Genomic DNA, 17,747 nt, shown 5'->3' on the forward strand with positions numbered 1-17,747 from the left:
AAGGTCTAGATGGAGTAGATGTGGAAAGGATTTCCATGGTGGACAAGAGAGCACAGCCTCAGTATAGAGAGGAGTCCGACAGAAATGCGGACAAATTTCTTCAGCCAGAGTGTGGTGAATTTGTGGAATTTGTTACCACAGGCAGCTGTGGAGGTCAGGTCATTGGGCGTATTTAAGGCAGAGCTTGATAGGTTCTTGACTGGACATGGCATCAAAGGTTACGGGGAGAAGGCTGGGGAGTGGGGCTGAGGAGGGGGGGATAAAAGGTTCAGCCATATTTGAATAGTGGGGCAGACTTGATGGGTCAAACAGCTTAATTCTGCTGCTTTGTCTTGTCTTATATCCACAGGTGGTGGTGTTCTCATGTGCCTGCCTCCTTTGTACAAATCTTGGCATTGGAAGATAGTGTAGAAGAAGTTCTGAAGATTCATTGTGCCTTATAGATGTGGGCCTAGCTGAGCAGTGGTGGAAGGTGGTGTTTGTGGGCAGTAAAACTCCTTCCTGGTGCCAGTAGTCATATGCCAATTCCTTTTTCCTTCCAGGGTTCAGTATGGTTGAAGTGATGCTACAGCCAGGTACTTCAGTACACTTCATGTCAGCAAACTGGCCCCAGGATTTTCCGAATGATGAACTAATGACATGGACCTTCACTGTTCCTTTCAACCACCATGCCAACGTTACAGTGGAGAACTCCACCCTCCCCAGCTGTGTGAAAAGGGAGGCAGGCTGGTTTTTTGGCCCATCTGTGCTCACAAAGAAGTTAAACCAATTTCACAAAAGTTTCATGCTGACTTTGCAGAACTGTGATGTGGATAGTTCGAGCGCCACTGGACTGACATTGCACTTTAAAGTTGAGGTCTTTACTGACTATGGAGGTGAGTGTTGTTTCATTTCCAATGGTGAAACTCCTTTGAACAGATTTGTGCAGTGATGATGGGAGCCCACTAACTGAACTGGCCTGGGACAGATACCATCTTCAGTAGGCAGTTTAAAGTTGGCTCCTTTACTAACTTCTGGAGAGTAAAGCTACATCAATACTGATGGAACTACAGGAGGGTTCTGTTAACTAGTCATTCCCTAGGGTCCTGGCATTGTTGTCTCATTCCCCATGAACTATGTGACTCTAACAATGCAGTTAACTACCCTGTGTATCTGGGGTCAGCAGCAGGTCAAACCCGCTAAGGTGGCATATTCTCTTCCCCAGAAGACCTTTAAAATCCATATGGGTTTGAACAGCATCCAGTAATCTTGACCTCACGTTTATTAATAAACTGCTTGATCTTAAATCCCACACCATTCTCAGCTTAATTCGGGTCCTACATTTCCTACAGTCCAGGAACCTGAACTGGCAATATTCAGTGTTGTCTTAGACTCTCTTTGGTCACTACTGTCCTTCAGGAAGGAGTCTAGCATCTTTTAGGGATGGGGCCCCTGTCTGTTGTCCTTCCTTGTCTGCCCCTCTCCTTCCTTTTGTAGACCACTCAACACGTGAAGCCATCTGCAACTTCTCCACGATGGCCAAGCAAAGTTCAAAATTCAAAAAAATATATATATGTAATATACTACCCCGAGAATCATTTTCTTACGGGCATTCACAGTAACTGCAAAGAAACACAATAGAATCAATGAAAAAGGGCACAAAAGAGGGACAAACAAATCATGTGTAAAAGACATCAAATTGTACAGGTAATAAAGAGAAAACAAAATTGTAATAGTAAATAAGTAATATATAATGAGAATATAGGTTGTAGAGTCCTTGGAAGTGGATCCATAGGTTGTGGAATCAGTTCAGTGTTGTGGAGAGAGAAGATACCCCCTCTGGTTCAGGAGCCTGATATCTGAGGGGTAATAAATGCTCATGAACCTGATAGTGTGGAACTTAAGGCTCCTGTACCTCCTTCCTGATGGTAGCGAGAAGAGAGCATGGCCTTGGTGGTGGGGGTGCTGTTTTCTTGCAACAGCGCTCCTTGTAAATGTGCTCCATGGTGGGGAAGGCTTTACCAGCGATGGACTGGGCTGTTCAAGGACATTGACATTTCCATATAGGCCATGATGCAACCAGTCAGTTTGCTCTCCACTGTGCATCTGTTTTTGCCGAAAAAAATAGGTTTGTCAAAGTTTTAGATGATATGTAGAATCTTCACAAACTTCTAAGAAAGTAGAAGTTTGAGGTGATCTTCGATGCTGCCTTTGTAATAGCAGTTAAGTGCTTGGCACAGGACAGACCCTCTGAAATGATAATGCCAGGGTCATTGACCCTTGCAAACATCTGATTAATCACTAATAAAATAATGAAATGAGACTGAGACTTGCCACGCAAAGGAATTTGCTAGACTGCTGTGGAATGTTCTTCAGTGAAACCCGGCTGGCTCATAACGTACCCGACACAGCTATTGAGCTAGCAGGCTGTACGGCCTACCAGGCTGACAGAACGCAAGATTCCAATAAGAAATCAGGTGGAGGTTTTTGCATCCATGTTAACAATGTCCGACGCAAGAACTCTCATCATCGATAGTCATTGATATCCCAACCTGGAATATCTCATGCTAAGGTGAAGGCCTTTCTGTCTGCTGAGAGAATTCTCAGTTGTTTACATACCACCATAAGCCAAGACTCAGCTTTAGCACAACTGTATGAAGTTATAATAAGTAACTGTCTGCCCACCCTGACAGTGCCCTCATCATAACCAGTGACTCCAATCAAACCAGCCTTAAGACAGTACTCCCTAAATTTTGCCAGAATGTGAAATGCCCCACAAGAGGCAATCAGGTTCACACCAATATTGTGGGCACATACAAGGCGTATCCATGCCCTCAACTGGGACTGTCCAAACACCTGTCCTCATTTCTAACTCCAGCCTGCAGACCAGTGACAAGGAAGGCAAAACCAATTGCCAAGTCCGTTACAGTATGACCTGAGGGAGCTGTCTCACGCCTTCGGGGCTGCTTTGACTGCACAGAATGGAATCTGTTTGCGTGCCAGACAACACATGATTTGGGAATTGACCTGGAGGAATACGCCACCACAGCCATGGACTGTATCAAATGCCAGCAATAAAAACATCCGAATGTTCCTCAATCAGAAGCCATGGGTGAACAACAAAGTTTGGAACTTGCTCATGGCTCGGGATGCTGCTTACAGATCCAGTGACAAGGCAGCACACAGTGAAACCAGGTCAAACCTTAAAAAGTGTTTGTCAAGTACAGATACAAACAGAAGATAGAGACACACTTCAGTGATCCCACCATCACCCGACTTGTGTGGGAAGATACCAGGTCGATCAGTGACCCTGCAAGGAGTGACACCACACGAGCTGAGGAGCTAAGGAGCCTCTTTGCTCGGTTTGACAATGAACCAGTGACACCTGGGGAGGACACAGACTGACAGTGAGCTCACGAGGTGAGATGTGCTCTCCGCAGTATCTACACATGCACAGCAGCTGGACTAGTCGGCATGCTGTCGCTGATTTGCTAGCGTACCTAGGTGTGGCCTTCACAACTGTGCTGACCAGCAGCAGAAGTTTTTACTGCAATCTATCTCTCTCTGTCCCTTACTGTCGTCCCTGCATTCTTCAAAACATCAACCATGCAAATCAGAGAACCGTGTATAATTAGTCCACTGCATCCTGCAAGACGACTTCAAGGCAAAGCTGAGCAATCAGTTTCTCAGTAGTTTAGTGGAACTCCAGCAACGCTACTAAACAGCGAGGTAACAAGAATCTGTCCTTGAACAGCTGCACATTTTATTGAAGTGTTAGTTCACAAATATACACACACACAAATATATATATATATATTTACATCAGGCAAGCTGGCTCAGCTGCAGACGTGTGAGATTCTCAGAACAAAGAAGTACAAATACAGTTATTTATTTTTACGTCTCGGTTGCGAGGCACATTTCAGCCACACAGAGTACGTTAGTTACAGATAAATGATTGTAGACTTTGAATTCACACTTTAAAACTAATCATTAGCCCCTCAATGCCCATTACGATGTAAGGCCTTGATATTTTCTCCCACAACTGAGTGCTTTCCACTCTTTTCACCCAGGACTGTGCCTCTGCTCCATCTTCTGCTGCCTCAACTCCATCATCAAATTTGCAGATGATACCACAGTGATTGGATCAGCTACAAACAAAATGAAACGGCATGTAGGCAGGAGGTGCAGGAACTGTATGAATGGTGCAATAACCATAATCTTTCACTCAACATGAAAAATGACCATTGACAACCAACTCAAGAAGATATGAACAGACTCTACTACTCACAAATGATGAAGCAGTGGAAAGAGTCTCCAGCTTTAAGTTCTTGGCAGTAGAAGAGAAGAGCTGTCTTGGACCACCAACACTACACTGATACAGGGAAGGCTCAGCAGTCCCTACTCTGTCTTATCATTGCTAAGCTATCTCTATCTTAGCAATTTAAAGAGATCAAATCTGCCCCAAAAGCTACTAGTAAACTTTTACTGATGTACCATTGAGAAAATACTGATATACTGCATCATATGGTGCACTGGCTGCAACAAATCAACCAGAAAGCAATTCAACAAGTGATCAGGACTACACAAAACATTATACTTTCTACTCTATTGTCACCAGACAACTGGTACTAGAATGTACAATCATCACAGCGATATTTGATTCTGCGCTTCTTGCTCCCTGGATTACAAATATTAAATAATAAAAATAGTAAAAATTAGTAAATATTAAAAATTTAAGTTATAAATCATAAATAGAAAATAGAAAAATGGAAAGTAAGGTAGTGCAAAAAAACCGAGAGGCAGGTCCGGATATTTGGAGGGTACGGCCCAGATCCGTTCAGCAGTCTTATCACAGTTGGAAAGAAGCTGTTCCCAAATCTGACCGTACGAGTCTTCAAGCTCCTGAGCCTTCTCCCGGAGGGAAGAGGGACGAAAAGTGTGTTGGCTGGGTGGGTCGTGTCCTTGATTATCCTGGCAGCACTGCTCCGACAGCGTGCAGTGTAAAGTGAGTCCAAGGACGGAAGATTGGCTTGTGTGATGTGCTGCGTTGTGTTCACGACCTTCTGCAGCTTCTTTCGGTCTTGGACAGGACAACTTCCATACCAGGTTGTGATGCACCCTAGAAGAATGCTTTCTACGGTGCATCTATAAAAATTAGTGAGGGTTTTAGGGGACAGGCCAAATTTCTTTAGTTTTCTCAGGAAGTAAAGGCGCTGGTGGGCCTTTTTGGCAGTGAACTCTGCTTGGTTGACCAAGTCAGGTCATTTGTGATATTGACCCCGAGGAACTTAAAGCTTTTGGCCTGTTCCACTTGCGCACCACTGATGTAAATTGGGTCGTGCGGTCCGCTACTCCTTCTGAAGTCAACAGCCAATTCCTTCGTCTTGCTGACGTTGAGGGATAGGTTATTGTCTTCGCACCATGCCACCAGGTTCTTAATTTCCTCTCTGTACTCAAACTCATCATTACCTGAGATACGGCCTACAATTGTTGTGTCAACAGCAAACTTATATATTGAGTTCGATGGAAACTTGGCTGCACAATCATGGGTGTACAGTGAGTAGAGCAGGGGGCTGAGTACACAGTCTTGTGGGGCACCGGTGCTCAGAGTGATTGCAGAGGAGAGCTTGTCCCCTATTTTTACAGCCTGAGTCCCGTCTGTGAGGAAGTTGAAGATCCAGCTGCAGATCTGAGTGCTAAAGCCCAGGTTCCGGAGCTTAGGAATCAGTTTATTTGGAACGATGGTATTAAAGGCAGAGCTGTAGTCAATGAAAAGGAGCCTTATGTATGCGTCTTTATTCTCCAGGTGTTCTAAGGAGGAATGTAGGGCCAGACATTATTAAGACAAACTACCAGATATGGAAATCATCTATAACTCACGCTGTCTATGGCAATTGTGATGGACTCATCCCAGCCCCAGTAATCGCCTGTCCAATCTCCAGCCATCTGGCAGGAGATACAGAAACCTCTCTGCATGAACATCCAGACTGACAAACCGTATTTTCACAGGGCTGGCGTGCAGTTGAATAATACCTTCCACCCCCCCATAGGCACTATGAACAGTCTCCAAGTGCAATACATGAGCATGTGCAATATTTGGGTTTAATGGGGCAGTTACTTTCATTTGACTTCAGAGCTTTTTTTTCAGATTTCAGCTTTAATTCTTGATGCTATTTTATACTGTATCAAGGACGTGTAATACTTGAATGGGGCAGCCATTGTTTCTTCTAACTTTAGAGTTGTTTGTTTTTATTTCAGTTGTAACTTGGATGTCATTCTAAATAACTCAGGCGACATTTTAAATTTTGTCATTGTGCTTTTAGTAAGTGAATTGCCAGTGTGTTGTCCTGCTCTGAATGGTGCAGCACTGCAATCTTGCTGTCCTCAGTGATGACAGTAAAGCTCTAATTAATCTAGCTAATTAAGTTTGTGCATGTACCTCAGTCAAAGTGAGCTTACGGTGTTGAGCTCATCTGGGAATGAAACCTTTTCGTCATATCTGTTGATTGGTTTATTTTATAGGAGATGATAGCATTCAAGTCCTGCCCCAGCTGTTGAGCATGCCTCTGTGATTCGTCTGGTTCAGAGTCGCCACTTTGCATGTGAGGTGGCTTTCTAGAGGTTGACCCTGGATTTCTTGTATCTTCCTTGGCCACCAGACCTGAGCACCACTGATCTAGCCCTCAGCAGGCTGTGAATGCCTTTGATTAACCCAGAGCTTCTCCTTGGAGAAGACTGAATACTTTGCGAGGACACACTCATTCACGCGTGCCTTTATGAAGTCTGTGACAACTGTGACATATTCTTTCAGATCGCTGATGAGTCCCTGAACATGGTGCAGTCCTCTGATTTGAAACAATCACATAGCCACTCCAATGCCTCCCGCAACCACCTCTTTGTTGTCCTTACCACTGGTGCCTTGCAAGCAGGAGAGGTCAGTCAGATAATCAGATTTCCCAAAGTGTGATCTAAGGATGGAATGGTAGGCATTCCTGATCATAATGTAACAATGGTCAATGGTTCCATTTAATATCAGAGAATCTATACAAAATACAACAGTGGTCAATTGTGTTGGGACCCCTGGTGCTGCAGATGATATATTGATAATAATTGGGCAGAGATTTCTCGTAGCAAGCCTGATTGAAGTCCCTTGCAATGCATTGAAAAGCATCAGTGTAGGTGGCTTCTTGTTTGCTAATTGCGACAATCAATACCTTAAGTGCTTGTATGACAACCTTTAGCAGTATGTAAACTGCGGTCAGAATTCTCGTTAAGTAGAATGGATGGAACTTAATCATCAGATGTTCCTGGTCAGAAGAACAAGAGTGAGACCCAGCCACTGTGTCTGAGCACCATGAAGAGTTTATTATGAAGCATAGACCTCCACCTCTTTCCTTCTTCAATCAACAGTTCGGTCCATCCAGTGGATTAAGAAGCCCTCAGACCTGACCAACATGTCTTCATGAATCAGCGAATACAGCTATCTTACCTTTAGGTCCTCCATCTTGTTCTCCAGTGACTGTACAATTGCTGACAAAATGCTGGGTAGACAGACAAGCCCCAGCACCTGGCCGTGTGGTGTGCCGACAACAACCTGGCTCTTAACACCCAGAAGACCAAGGAGATCATTGTGGACTTCAGGCATGCTAGGAGCCACACTCACGTCCCCATCTACATCAACGGAGCTGTAGTAGAGCATTTATCAAGCTTCCGATTCCTTGGTGTCCACATTTCCGAGGATCTCACCTGGTCCCTGAACTCCTCCATCCTGATCAAAAAGGCGCAATAGCGCCTTTATTTCCTGCGGAGCATGAAGAAAGCTCACCTCTGTCCCAGGATACTGACAGACTTTTACCGCTGTACCATTGAGAGCATACTCACCAACTGCATCTCAGTGTGGTATGACAATTGTCCCGTATCGGACCGCAAAGCACTCCAGCGTGTGGTGAAAACTGCCCAGCAGATTATCAGCACCCAATTGCCCACCATTGAGAACGTCTATCATAAACGCTGCCTGGGCAGGGCGAAAAGCATTATCAGGGATGCATCTCACCCTAACCATGGACTTTTTACTCTCCTCCCATCCGGTAGGCGCTACAGGAGCCTCCGCTCCCACACCAGCGGGTACAGGAAGAGCTTCTTCCCTGAGGCTGTGACCCTGCTGAACCTCACATCACAGCGCTAAGCAGTATTGCACCCATATTGTACTGTCTCAGTACTTTAATATTTGTGTACTGAAGCACTTACTTTTTATTTGCAGTTATTTTGTAAATAACACTATTCTTTGCATTTCTGGTCAGATGCTAACTGCATTTTGTTGGCTTTGTATCTGTACTCGGCACAATGACAGTAAAGTTGAATCTAATGTAATCTAATCTAATTTTACACCCCAATGCTTTAATCTGGCTGAAGTCCTCCCTCCTTCCTCTCTTCTGGCAATGGCCGCTGACATCTGTCCTCTTAAAGGTGCCATAACTGCATTCCTGGAAGTCAAGTCTGCAGAGTTCTTCAGCAGATGGTAAAATTACTACTTTGTTTAGACAGTTCAAAAAGTAAGTTTCTTAATGGGAAATTATAGGTTGCAGATCGTAGCAAATCTTAAACACAAGAAATTCTGTAGATGCTTGAAATCCAATGCAACACACACAAAGGGCTGGAGGAACTCAGCAGGTCAGACAGGATCCATGGAAATGAACAAACAGTTGACATTTCAGACCGAGACCCTGCTTCAGGACTGGAAAAACACCAGAATAGAAAAGTGGGAAGAGGGGAAGGAGGATAGCAAAGAGGATAGGTGAAGCCAGGTGGTGGGAAAGGTAAAGGACTGGAGAGGAAGGAATCTGAGAGGAGAGGAGAGTGGACCGTAGGAGAAAGGGAAGGAGGAGGGGCATCATGGGGAGGTGATAGGTGGGAATGGTAAAGGGCTGGAGAGAAAGGAATCTGATAGGAGAGGAGAGTGGGCCATAGGAGAAAGGGAAGGAGGAGGGGGGGACAAGGAGGAGGTGAATAAAAGAAGGGGAGCAAGGGAGGGACATTTTTCTACCAGAAAGAGAAATAAATATTCATGCCATCAGGTTGGAGGCTACCTAGATAGAATACCAGGTGTTGCTCATTCATCTTCATTGTGGTACAAGAGGAGGCCTTGGACCGACATGTCGGAATGGGAATCAGAATTAAAATGTTTGGCCACCGGAAAGTTCTGCTTTTGGCGGATGGAACAGAGGTGCTTGAGGAAGTGGTTCTCCAATTTATGACAGTTCTCACAAAAGGTTGCAGTGATATTAGTTCAGAAGAAGTATATCTAGAAGTTTTATGAGCTGCCTGCACAATGTCAGTGTGTATCAGCAGTGCCATCAGATGGGCTAGGCCAGGACTCATTTGAAAGGTGATTATAGAGAATTTGTCTGGCCCTTCTGGGATGTCCACACCAAGGGAAACCCTGAATGAACTCTGCTATTCGAAACCAGAAGGTCTTGGGGTCAAATCCCAGTCCAAATGTGTGAGCACAAAGATCTTAACTTGTCCGGTTTTGAAGGTGTTGTCTTTCCAATGAGCCTTTTAGATCTTCCAGGACATGGAAGGTCCCTGACACTAGTCTGATGTAAACCGGAGGAGTGCTTGCGAGCTCCATGTCAGACTGCAACCACCATCAGAAGTAGTACGGATTATTAACATCTTGCTTTGTTTCTGCTTATGGGATCTTGCCTAACATATTTCCTACATGGCAATGGTGCCTGCCTGTCAAAAGCACCGTTTTCGCACAGTACTTTAGCAAGTTCAGAGTTCATATTAGGTGATACGTAAAATATGCTATCTCTGTTGTAAATGTTGTTTGCAGCACTCCCATCTCCCCACTTTTGTTGCCCCATATATCTGACCGAGAAGTAGTATAGTCCCAGCTTATACCAGCTACCCTGTATCTGGTCCCTGGATGTCGGGCGAGCTCCACCTGCTTTCCCACTCTCCTTTCTCTGGAAGTTGTGAAGTGCATTGAAGATATCTGTGTTGGTCAGTATGGACAGTAAATTGATGCAATTATAGTAACAGTTACATAGGGCAAATCAATTTCCTTGCTGCGATTTCAACCAGCACTTACAATTACCTGGGACATAAAACACTAGAATCAGCTTTACAGGAAACATTAAGTGTTTGGATCAGATTGCAATCTTTCAGTGCTTTAGTGCACAGAGTTGTGTTTACCCCTCTATCTGACCTCACTAGCTCCCTGGGGTGGGGAAGCATTATCACAGTGTGAAAATTCTCCTTCCTGTGTTCAGATCCTTCCATGGTTCTGTCACTCTTCCAGAGGTCTGCATTTCTCTAACTGCTGGTTCCTGTTTAGCCCAATCAACAAAACTAGACAGAGACCATCACAAGAAGGTTGAGGGGCCACTGGTGAGAGCAGAGAGCCTATTCTAGGTCAATAACAGTGTATTTCCAACTGATTTTAGCAGCAAATAGAAATCAAAACAATCGCAGTTGTTGGAAAGCTGAAAGAAAAAACAAAAATGCTGGAAACATTCAGCAGGTCAGGCAGCATCTATGGAGAAAGAGAAAATGAGTTAATGTTATAGTTCAGAAACCGTTCATCAGAACGTGGAGGAGACAAAAGATTCCAGTTAGCCAACGGATACTCTTATTAGAAATGTTGCAGGAAGTTAATCTCAAGCACTAAAGAGGCCTTCACATAAATATCAAGGTATTATTTCACCCCAAATCATTTGGAGGAACAATTGATAAATATTTTGTTCCAACATTGTCTGACTTTTACTGATATGGTATAATGTGGTGGATGAGCCAGATGGCAAGGAAGCCCACTGAGAAAATAATTCTGGAGATATTGATTCCAACTGTAAAAGCTCTAAAATAAAACAAGGAACACTCAGGACGTTGAGCAGGTTCTGTGGAATGACAGAAGCTCCTTCCCCTGTGGAGTAGATATACTTATGTTCCTACATTGTCAAAGCACCATTGCTCAGAGTACGCAGGAACGTGAAGCAAAACCCAGGCTGCTGGAGGGTAATGGGCATCAGTCACCAGTCCAGATGAAGGGTCTTGACCCAAAATATCCACTGTCCATTTTCTTCTGCAGATGTTGCCTGCACCCCCCCACCCCTGCCCCCACCACTCCGAGTTCCTTCAGTAGCTTGTTTCTGCAATGAAGTAGAAGCCCTGTTTCCTTGTACAGTGGTAGTTTGGCCTAAGGGATCGGAATCCTGGAACTCTACCTTCACTGGACCCTGTTGCCCAAAATTATACAACAGTCAGTGTAATACGAGGGGTGATTGATAAGTTCGTGGCCTAAGGTAGACGGAGTCAATATTAGAAAACCTATCACATTTATTTTTCAGCATAGTCCCCTCCTACATTTACACACTTAGCCCAGCGGTCGTGGAGCATACGAATTCCTTCTTTGTAGAAGTCGGCATCTTGGACCTCCAGAAAGTGGTCTACAGCAGGGGTGATTGATAAGTTCGTGAGTTATACGGCTCTCGGTACATGCACGTGCAGTTCAACTCTTTGAGTGATTATGCTGAAAGTTTGAAGTTAATAGCTCATCTTCTTCTACCTGGCTAATGAGTTATTAACTTCAAACTTTTGGCATAATCACTCAAAGAGTTGAACTGCACATGCATGTAACGACAGCTGTATAACTCATCTCCTTTACCTTAGGCCGTGAACTTATCAATCACCCCTCACACCTCATCTGAAAAGTGTAGCACTGTCCCAGAATGTAACAGGGAATCACTGTGGAAGTGGATCGTTGGCTTGGTTCTTTGAGCAAGTGAGGAACAGTACTGATACTGTTGTGATTCCTCTATCCATTTTAGTGCAGGATAAACAGAAAGATGTGGCTGAGGTTGTGTCTGTTGGCCCTTGATACACCCTCCATATATTAGTGATAACCCTCAGCTGCAAACCTTCCATCAGGAGCAAGCCCTCACCACAGGTAGTGAGATGGAGCCAGGAATGAAGGAACTCGAAGCTGACGGGGAATAATAGATCACCTCAGGGATGCGTCAGTAGGAGGAGCGGTTGGTCTGAAAACCAACCCTGTCGCAACTCAGTGAAGAAAAGTTAATGACATTATATGAACCAAGAGACAAAAAAAAGCCATTAACTTACAAAGTTTCAGACTTTGAAAAAAAACTGCCTCAAAACACGTGAGCAAGAGGCTACAGAGTCAGGTTTGTACAGCATTCAAACAAGTGTATGTTGTCTGTGCTGGCTAAGGTGCCAAACCTGAGCAATTCCCATTTTCCTGTGTTTGGCCCACATCCTTCCAACCCTTTCCTGTCTAACTGTCTTAAATATTGTAAGTGTACCTGCCTCTGCCCCCTTCCTCTGACAGCTCATTCAACATAGCCTCCACCCTCCGTGTGAAAGTGTTACCCCTCAGATCGCGCTTAATTCTTTCCCATCTCACCTTAAACATATCTTCTCAAGTCTTAGTCTCCCCGACTTTGGCAGAAAGATTTTGACTCTCTTCCTATCTATGCCTCTCATGATTTAATAAACTTCTATAAAGTCATCCATCAGCCTCCTTCACTCCAGGGAAAACAGAGAACAGCCCTCGATTATCCATCCTCTCCAGACTCCAGTCTTTCAACCTAATAATACCCTTGAAAAATTTTCTGTGCCCTCTCTAATTAATCACATCTTTCTTGTGGTATGGTGACCAGAACTGCCCACAATATTCCTAGTATTATCTGCTGTGAAATGATGTATCCCATTCAATGAAAGGAAGCTTGCCAAATGTCAGGGAACTGTGTATTTGTATCCCTATGCCTCTGTTCCAGTGCCTTTTTCCAAGGGCGGAAATGGCTAATACAAAGACGTAGCTTAAGTGCTTGTAGGAAAGTACAGTTTCGGAAGGATGTCAGCAGTAGATTTTTTTAATACAGAGTGGTGAACTGCAGGAGTTGGTGGTAAAGGCAGATACATTAGGGACAATTCAGAGAGTCACACATAGCCACATGGATGAAAGAAAAATGGAGGGGTCTGTGGCAGGAAAGCATTAGGTTGATCATAGAGAGGGTTAATAAGATAGCATAAAGATCTTTGTTAAAGCCCCAGTAATTTGCTTACTTTCTTTTTTCATTAATTTGTGATATGTGCCATCAGGCCCTGGTGATTTATCCACAGTAATTCTTTTCAGAAGACCGAGCACTACCTCCTCCTTAACAACAAAATGTCTCAACCCATTTTAGCATGCTCTACTCTGCTTTCAAATCCCTCTTGGTAAACACCGACGCAAAATACTTATTTTAATACCTCAGCAAATTGGTCTGACTACAAGTACAAATTTTATTCATTATCCTTGTTCTCTCCTTAGTTATCCTTCTTTTCTCATAAGTATGGAATGCCTTGGGATACTTATTGATCCTGCTGCCAAGGACATGTCAGGGCCCCTGTTGGCCTTCCCAATTCCTTGCATGAGCACACTCCTGCTATCTTAATATTCCACAATAGCTCAGTAAAAAAGGAGGGAGAGAGAAACCAGGGAATTATAGACCGGTTAGCCTAACATCGGTGGTGGGGAAAATGCTAGAGTCAGTTATCAAAGATGTGATAACAGCACATTTGGAAAGCGGTGAAATCATCGGACAAAGTCAGCATGGATTTGTGAAAGGAAAATCATGTCTGACGAATCTCATAGAATTTTTTAAGGATGTAACTAGTAGAATGGATAGGGGAGAACCAGTGGATGTGGTATATTTGGATTTTCAGAAGGCTTTTGACAAGGTCCCATACAGGAGATTAGTGTGCAAACTTAAAGCACACGGTGCTGGGGGTAAGGTATTGATGTGGATAGAGAATTGGTTGACAGACAGGAAGCAAAGAGTGGGAATAAACGGGACCTTTTCAGAATGGCAGGCAGTGACTAGTGGGGTACCGCAAGGCTCAGTGCTGGGACCCCAGTTGTTTACAATATATATTAGTGACTTGGATGAGGGAATTAAATGCAGCATCTCCAAGTTTGCGGATGACACGAAGCTGGGCGGCAGTGTTAGCTGTGAGGAGGATGCTAAGAGGATGCAGGGTGACTTGGATAGGTTAGGTGAGTGGGCAAATTCACGGCAGATGCAATTTAATGTGGATAAATGTGAAGTTATCCACTTTGGTGGCAAAAAGGGGAAAACAGATTATTATCTGAATGGTGGCCGATTAGGAAAAGGGGAGGTGCAACGAGACCTGGGTGTCATTATACACCAGACATTGAAAGTGGGCATGCAGGTACAGCAGGCGGTGAAAAAGACGAATGGTATGCTGGCATTTATAGCGAGAGGATTCGAGTATAGGAGCAGGGAGGTACTACTGCAGTTGTACAAGGCCTTGGTGAGACCACACCTGGAGTATTGTGTGCAGTTTTGGTCCCCTAATCTGAGGAAAGACATCCTTGCCATAGAGGGAGTACAAAGAAGGTTCACCAGATTGATTCCTGGGATGGCAGGACTTTCATATGATGAAAGACTGGATGAACTAGGCTTATACTCGTTGGAATTTAGAAGATTGAGGGGGGATCTGATTGAAACATATAAAATCCTAAAGGGATTGGACAGGCTAGATACAGGAAGATTGTTCCCGATGTTGGGGAAGTCCAGAACGAGGGGTCACAGTTTGAGGATAAAGGGGAAGCCTTTTAGGACTGAGATTAGGAAAAACTTCTTCACACAGAGAGTGGTGAATCTGTGGAATTCTCTGCCACAGGAAACAATTGAGGTCAGTTCATTGGCTATATTTAAGAGGGAGTTAGATATGGCCCTTGTGGCTACGGGGATCAGGGGGTATGGAGGGAAGGCTGGTGCAGGGTTCTGAGTTGGATGATCAGCCATGATCATGCTGAATGGCGGTGCAGGTTCGAAGGGCCAAATGGCCTACTCCTGCACCTATTTTCTATGTTTTATCTGGCTAAATCTTACATATGATTCCTTTCTCATACGGACTAAATTTAGGACCCCTCGGTTCATTCAGGGTTCCCTTACGTTACATCTTTGTCCTTGCTCCTTCCCAGAACATGCCAGTCCCGAGTTTGGATCAGCTGGTTGTTAAACTGTACCCACATGTCCAGTGTCAGCTGCACCCAATCAACAATCCCGAGATCCTGTCTTATCCTCATAATTTGCCTTCGTCTCGGTCAGGTCGTTTGGTCTCTTGTGATCGTTGGGTAACTAGGCACAATAAAAAGAGGTTTGGTTTGTGAGTGGAACTGTATTAGAGAGCCTTTGGTGAGGAAAGATGGAGGCTAAGGTGGGTTTCTGGGAGGTGCCTTCTTTTTTTGTCTATTAATGCCTAGTAGTGTAGTCAGAGGTGTGTTCTTCGTATCAGACAAAGGAGTTCTGAGACACCAGGAGTCCCCTTGACAACAACATCTGGCTGCAGCTCCTTACAAGCCATATTTGGGAACTAGAGCTGCAGCTAGATATCCTTCGGCTTGTATGGGAGAATATAGACGGGAGCTATAGGGAGGGGGTCACCCCTAAGTTGCAAGAGACAGGTAACTGGTGACTGTCAGGAGAGAGAAAGGGAATAGGCAAACAGAGCAGAGAGCCGCTGTGGCCATTCCCCTGAAAAAAGGGCCCTTGGGTAGTAATCTCTGCATTACTGCGTCTGCCACATTTTGTTTTGAATGTGTGGCTGAGGAACTAGTGCAGGGGGCAGGGGTTCAGATTTAGACCATAAGACCATAAGATATACAAGCAGAAGTAGGCCATTTGGCCCATCGAGTCTGCCCCACCATTCAATCATGGGCTGATCCAATTCTTCCAGTCATCCCCACTCCCCTGCCTTCTCCCCATACCCTTTGATGCCCTGGCTAATCAAGAACCTTTCTATCTCTGCCTTAAATGCACACAATGACTTGGCCTCCATAGCCGCTTGTGGCAACAAATTCCACAGATTTACCACTCTCTGACTAAAGTAATTTCTCCGCGTCTCTGTTCTAAATGGACGTCCTTCAATCCTGAAGTTGTACCTTCTTGTCCTAGACTCCCCTACTATGGGAAATAACTTTGCCATAATTTGGAATGTTTCTATGAGATCCCCCCTCATTCTCCTGAACTCTAGGGAATACAGCCCCAAGAGCTGCCAGATGTTCCTCATACGATAAACCTTTCATTCCTGGAATCGTTCTCGTGGATCTTCTCTGAACCCTGTCCAATGTCAGTATGTCCTTTCCAAAATGAGCCCAAAATTGCACACAATACTCCAAGTGTGGTCTCACGAATGCCTTATAGAGTCTTAACATCACATCCCTGCCCTCATATTCTCTACCTCTAGAAATGAATGCCAACATTGCATTCACCTTCTTCACCACTGACTCCACCTGGAGGTTAACCTTTAGGGTATTCTGCACAAGGACTCCCAAGTCTCTTTGTATCTCTGCATTTTGAATTCTCTCCCCATCTAAATAATAGTCTGCCCATTTATTTCTTCCACCAAAATGCATGACCATACACTTTCCAACATTGTATTTCATTTGCCATTTCTTTGCCCATTCCCCTAAACTATCTAAGTCTCTCTGAAGGCTGTCTGTTTCCTCAACACTACCCGCTCCTTCACCTATCTCTGTATCATCAGTAAATTTAGCCACAAATCCATTAATCCCGTAGTCCAAATCATTGACGTACATTGTAAAAAGCAGCGGTCCCAACACTGACCCCTGTGGAACTCCCCTGGTAACCAGCAGCCAGCCAGTATAGGATCCCTTTATACCCTCTCTCTGTTTTCTGCTGATCAGCCAATGCTTCACTGTGCTAGTAACTCATCTGTAATTCCTGGGATTTTATCTTGCTAAGCAGCCTCATATATGGCACCGTATCAAAGGCCTTCTGAAAATCCAAGTACAAATCAGAAAATCAGAGATAGTGTTACGGCTCCAGAAAAGAAGGAAGTCATGAAGGTATTATCTACGGAGTCTCTGTGGGTGGAAGTTAGGAACAGGAAGGGGTCAATATCTGTATTGGGTGTTTTTTATAGACCACCCAATAGTAACATGGACTTTGAGGAGCTGATAGGAAGACAGATTCTGGAAAGGTGTAATAATAACAGGGTGGTTGTGGTGGGAGATTTTAATTTCCCCAATATTGATTGGCATCTTCAAGAGCAAGGAGTTTAGATGGGGTGGAGTTTGTTAGGTATGTTCAGGAAGGTTTCCTTGACACAATATGTAGATAAGCCTACAGGAGGAGAGGCTGTACTTGATCTGGTATTGGGAAATGAACCTGGTCAGGCGTCATGTCTTTTAGTCGGAGAGCATTTTGGAGATAGTGATCACAATTCTATCTCCGTTGCTATAGCATTAGAGAGGGATAGGAACAGACAAGTTAGGAAAGCATTTAATTGGAATAAGGGGAACTATGAAGCTATCAGGCAGGAACTTGGAAGCATAAATTGGGAACAGATGTTCTCAGGGAAAAGTACGGCAGAAATGTGGCAAATGTTGAGGGGATATTTGCGTGACGTTCTGCATAGGTGCATTCCAATGAGACAGGGAAAGGATGGTCGGGTACAGGAACTGTGGTGTACAAAGGCTGTTGAAAATCTAGTCAAGAAGCAAATAAAAGATTATGAAAGGTTCTAAAGACCAGGCAATGACAGAGATCTAGAAAATTATAAGGCTAGCAGGAAGGAGCTTAGGAATGAAATTAGGAGAGCCAGAAGGGGCCATGAGAAGGCCTCGGCGAGCAGGATTAAGGAAAACCGAAGGCATTCTACAAGGAATTTGAAGAGATTGTGGAGGCAATACTAATGATCGTTCAAGAATC

At 44.3% G+C, this 17,747-nt stretch overlaps 1 protein-coding gene across 2 annotated transcripts in view; it reads left to right on the forward strand.

The window, feature by feature from the left end:
- LOC140192966 (CUB domain-containing protein 1-like) overlaps window positions 1-17,747 on the forward strand; it is a 206,270-nt gene that overhangs the window by 83,502 nt on the left and 105,021 nt on the right. For both annotated transcript variants that reach the window (XM_072250433.1, XM_072250434.1), the window contains exon 4: window positions 543-875. In XM_072250433.1, the coding sequence (XP_072106534.1) occupies window positions 543-875 (333 nt within the window). The remainder of the gene's footprint in view (window positions 1-542; window positions 876-17,747) is intronic.

Source organism: Mobula birostris, unplaced genomic scaffold (assembly GCF_030028105.1).
Source record: "Mobula birostris isolate sMobBir1 unplaced genomic scaffold, sMobBir1.hap1 scaffold_321, whole genome shotgun sequence".
Classification (NCBI taxonomy): Eukaryota; Metazoa; Chordata; class Chondrichthyes; order Myliobatiformes; family Myliobatidae; genus Mobula; species Mobula birostris.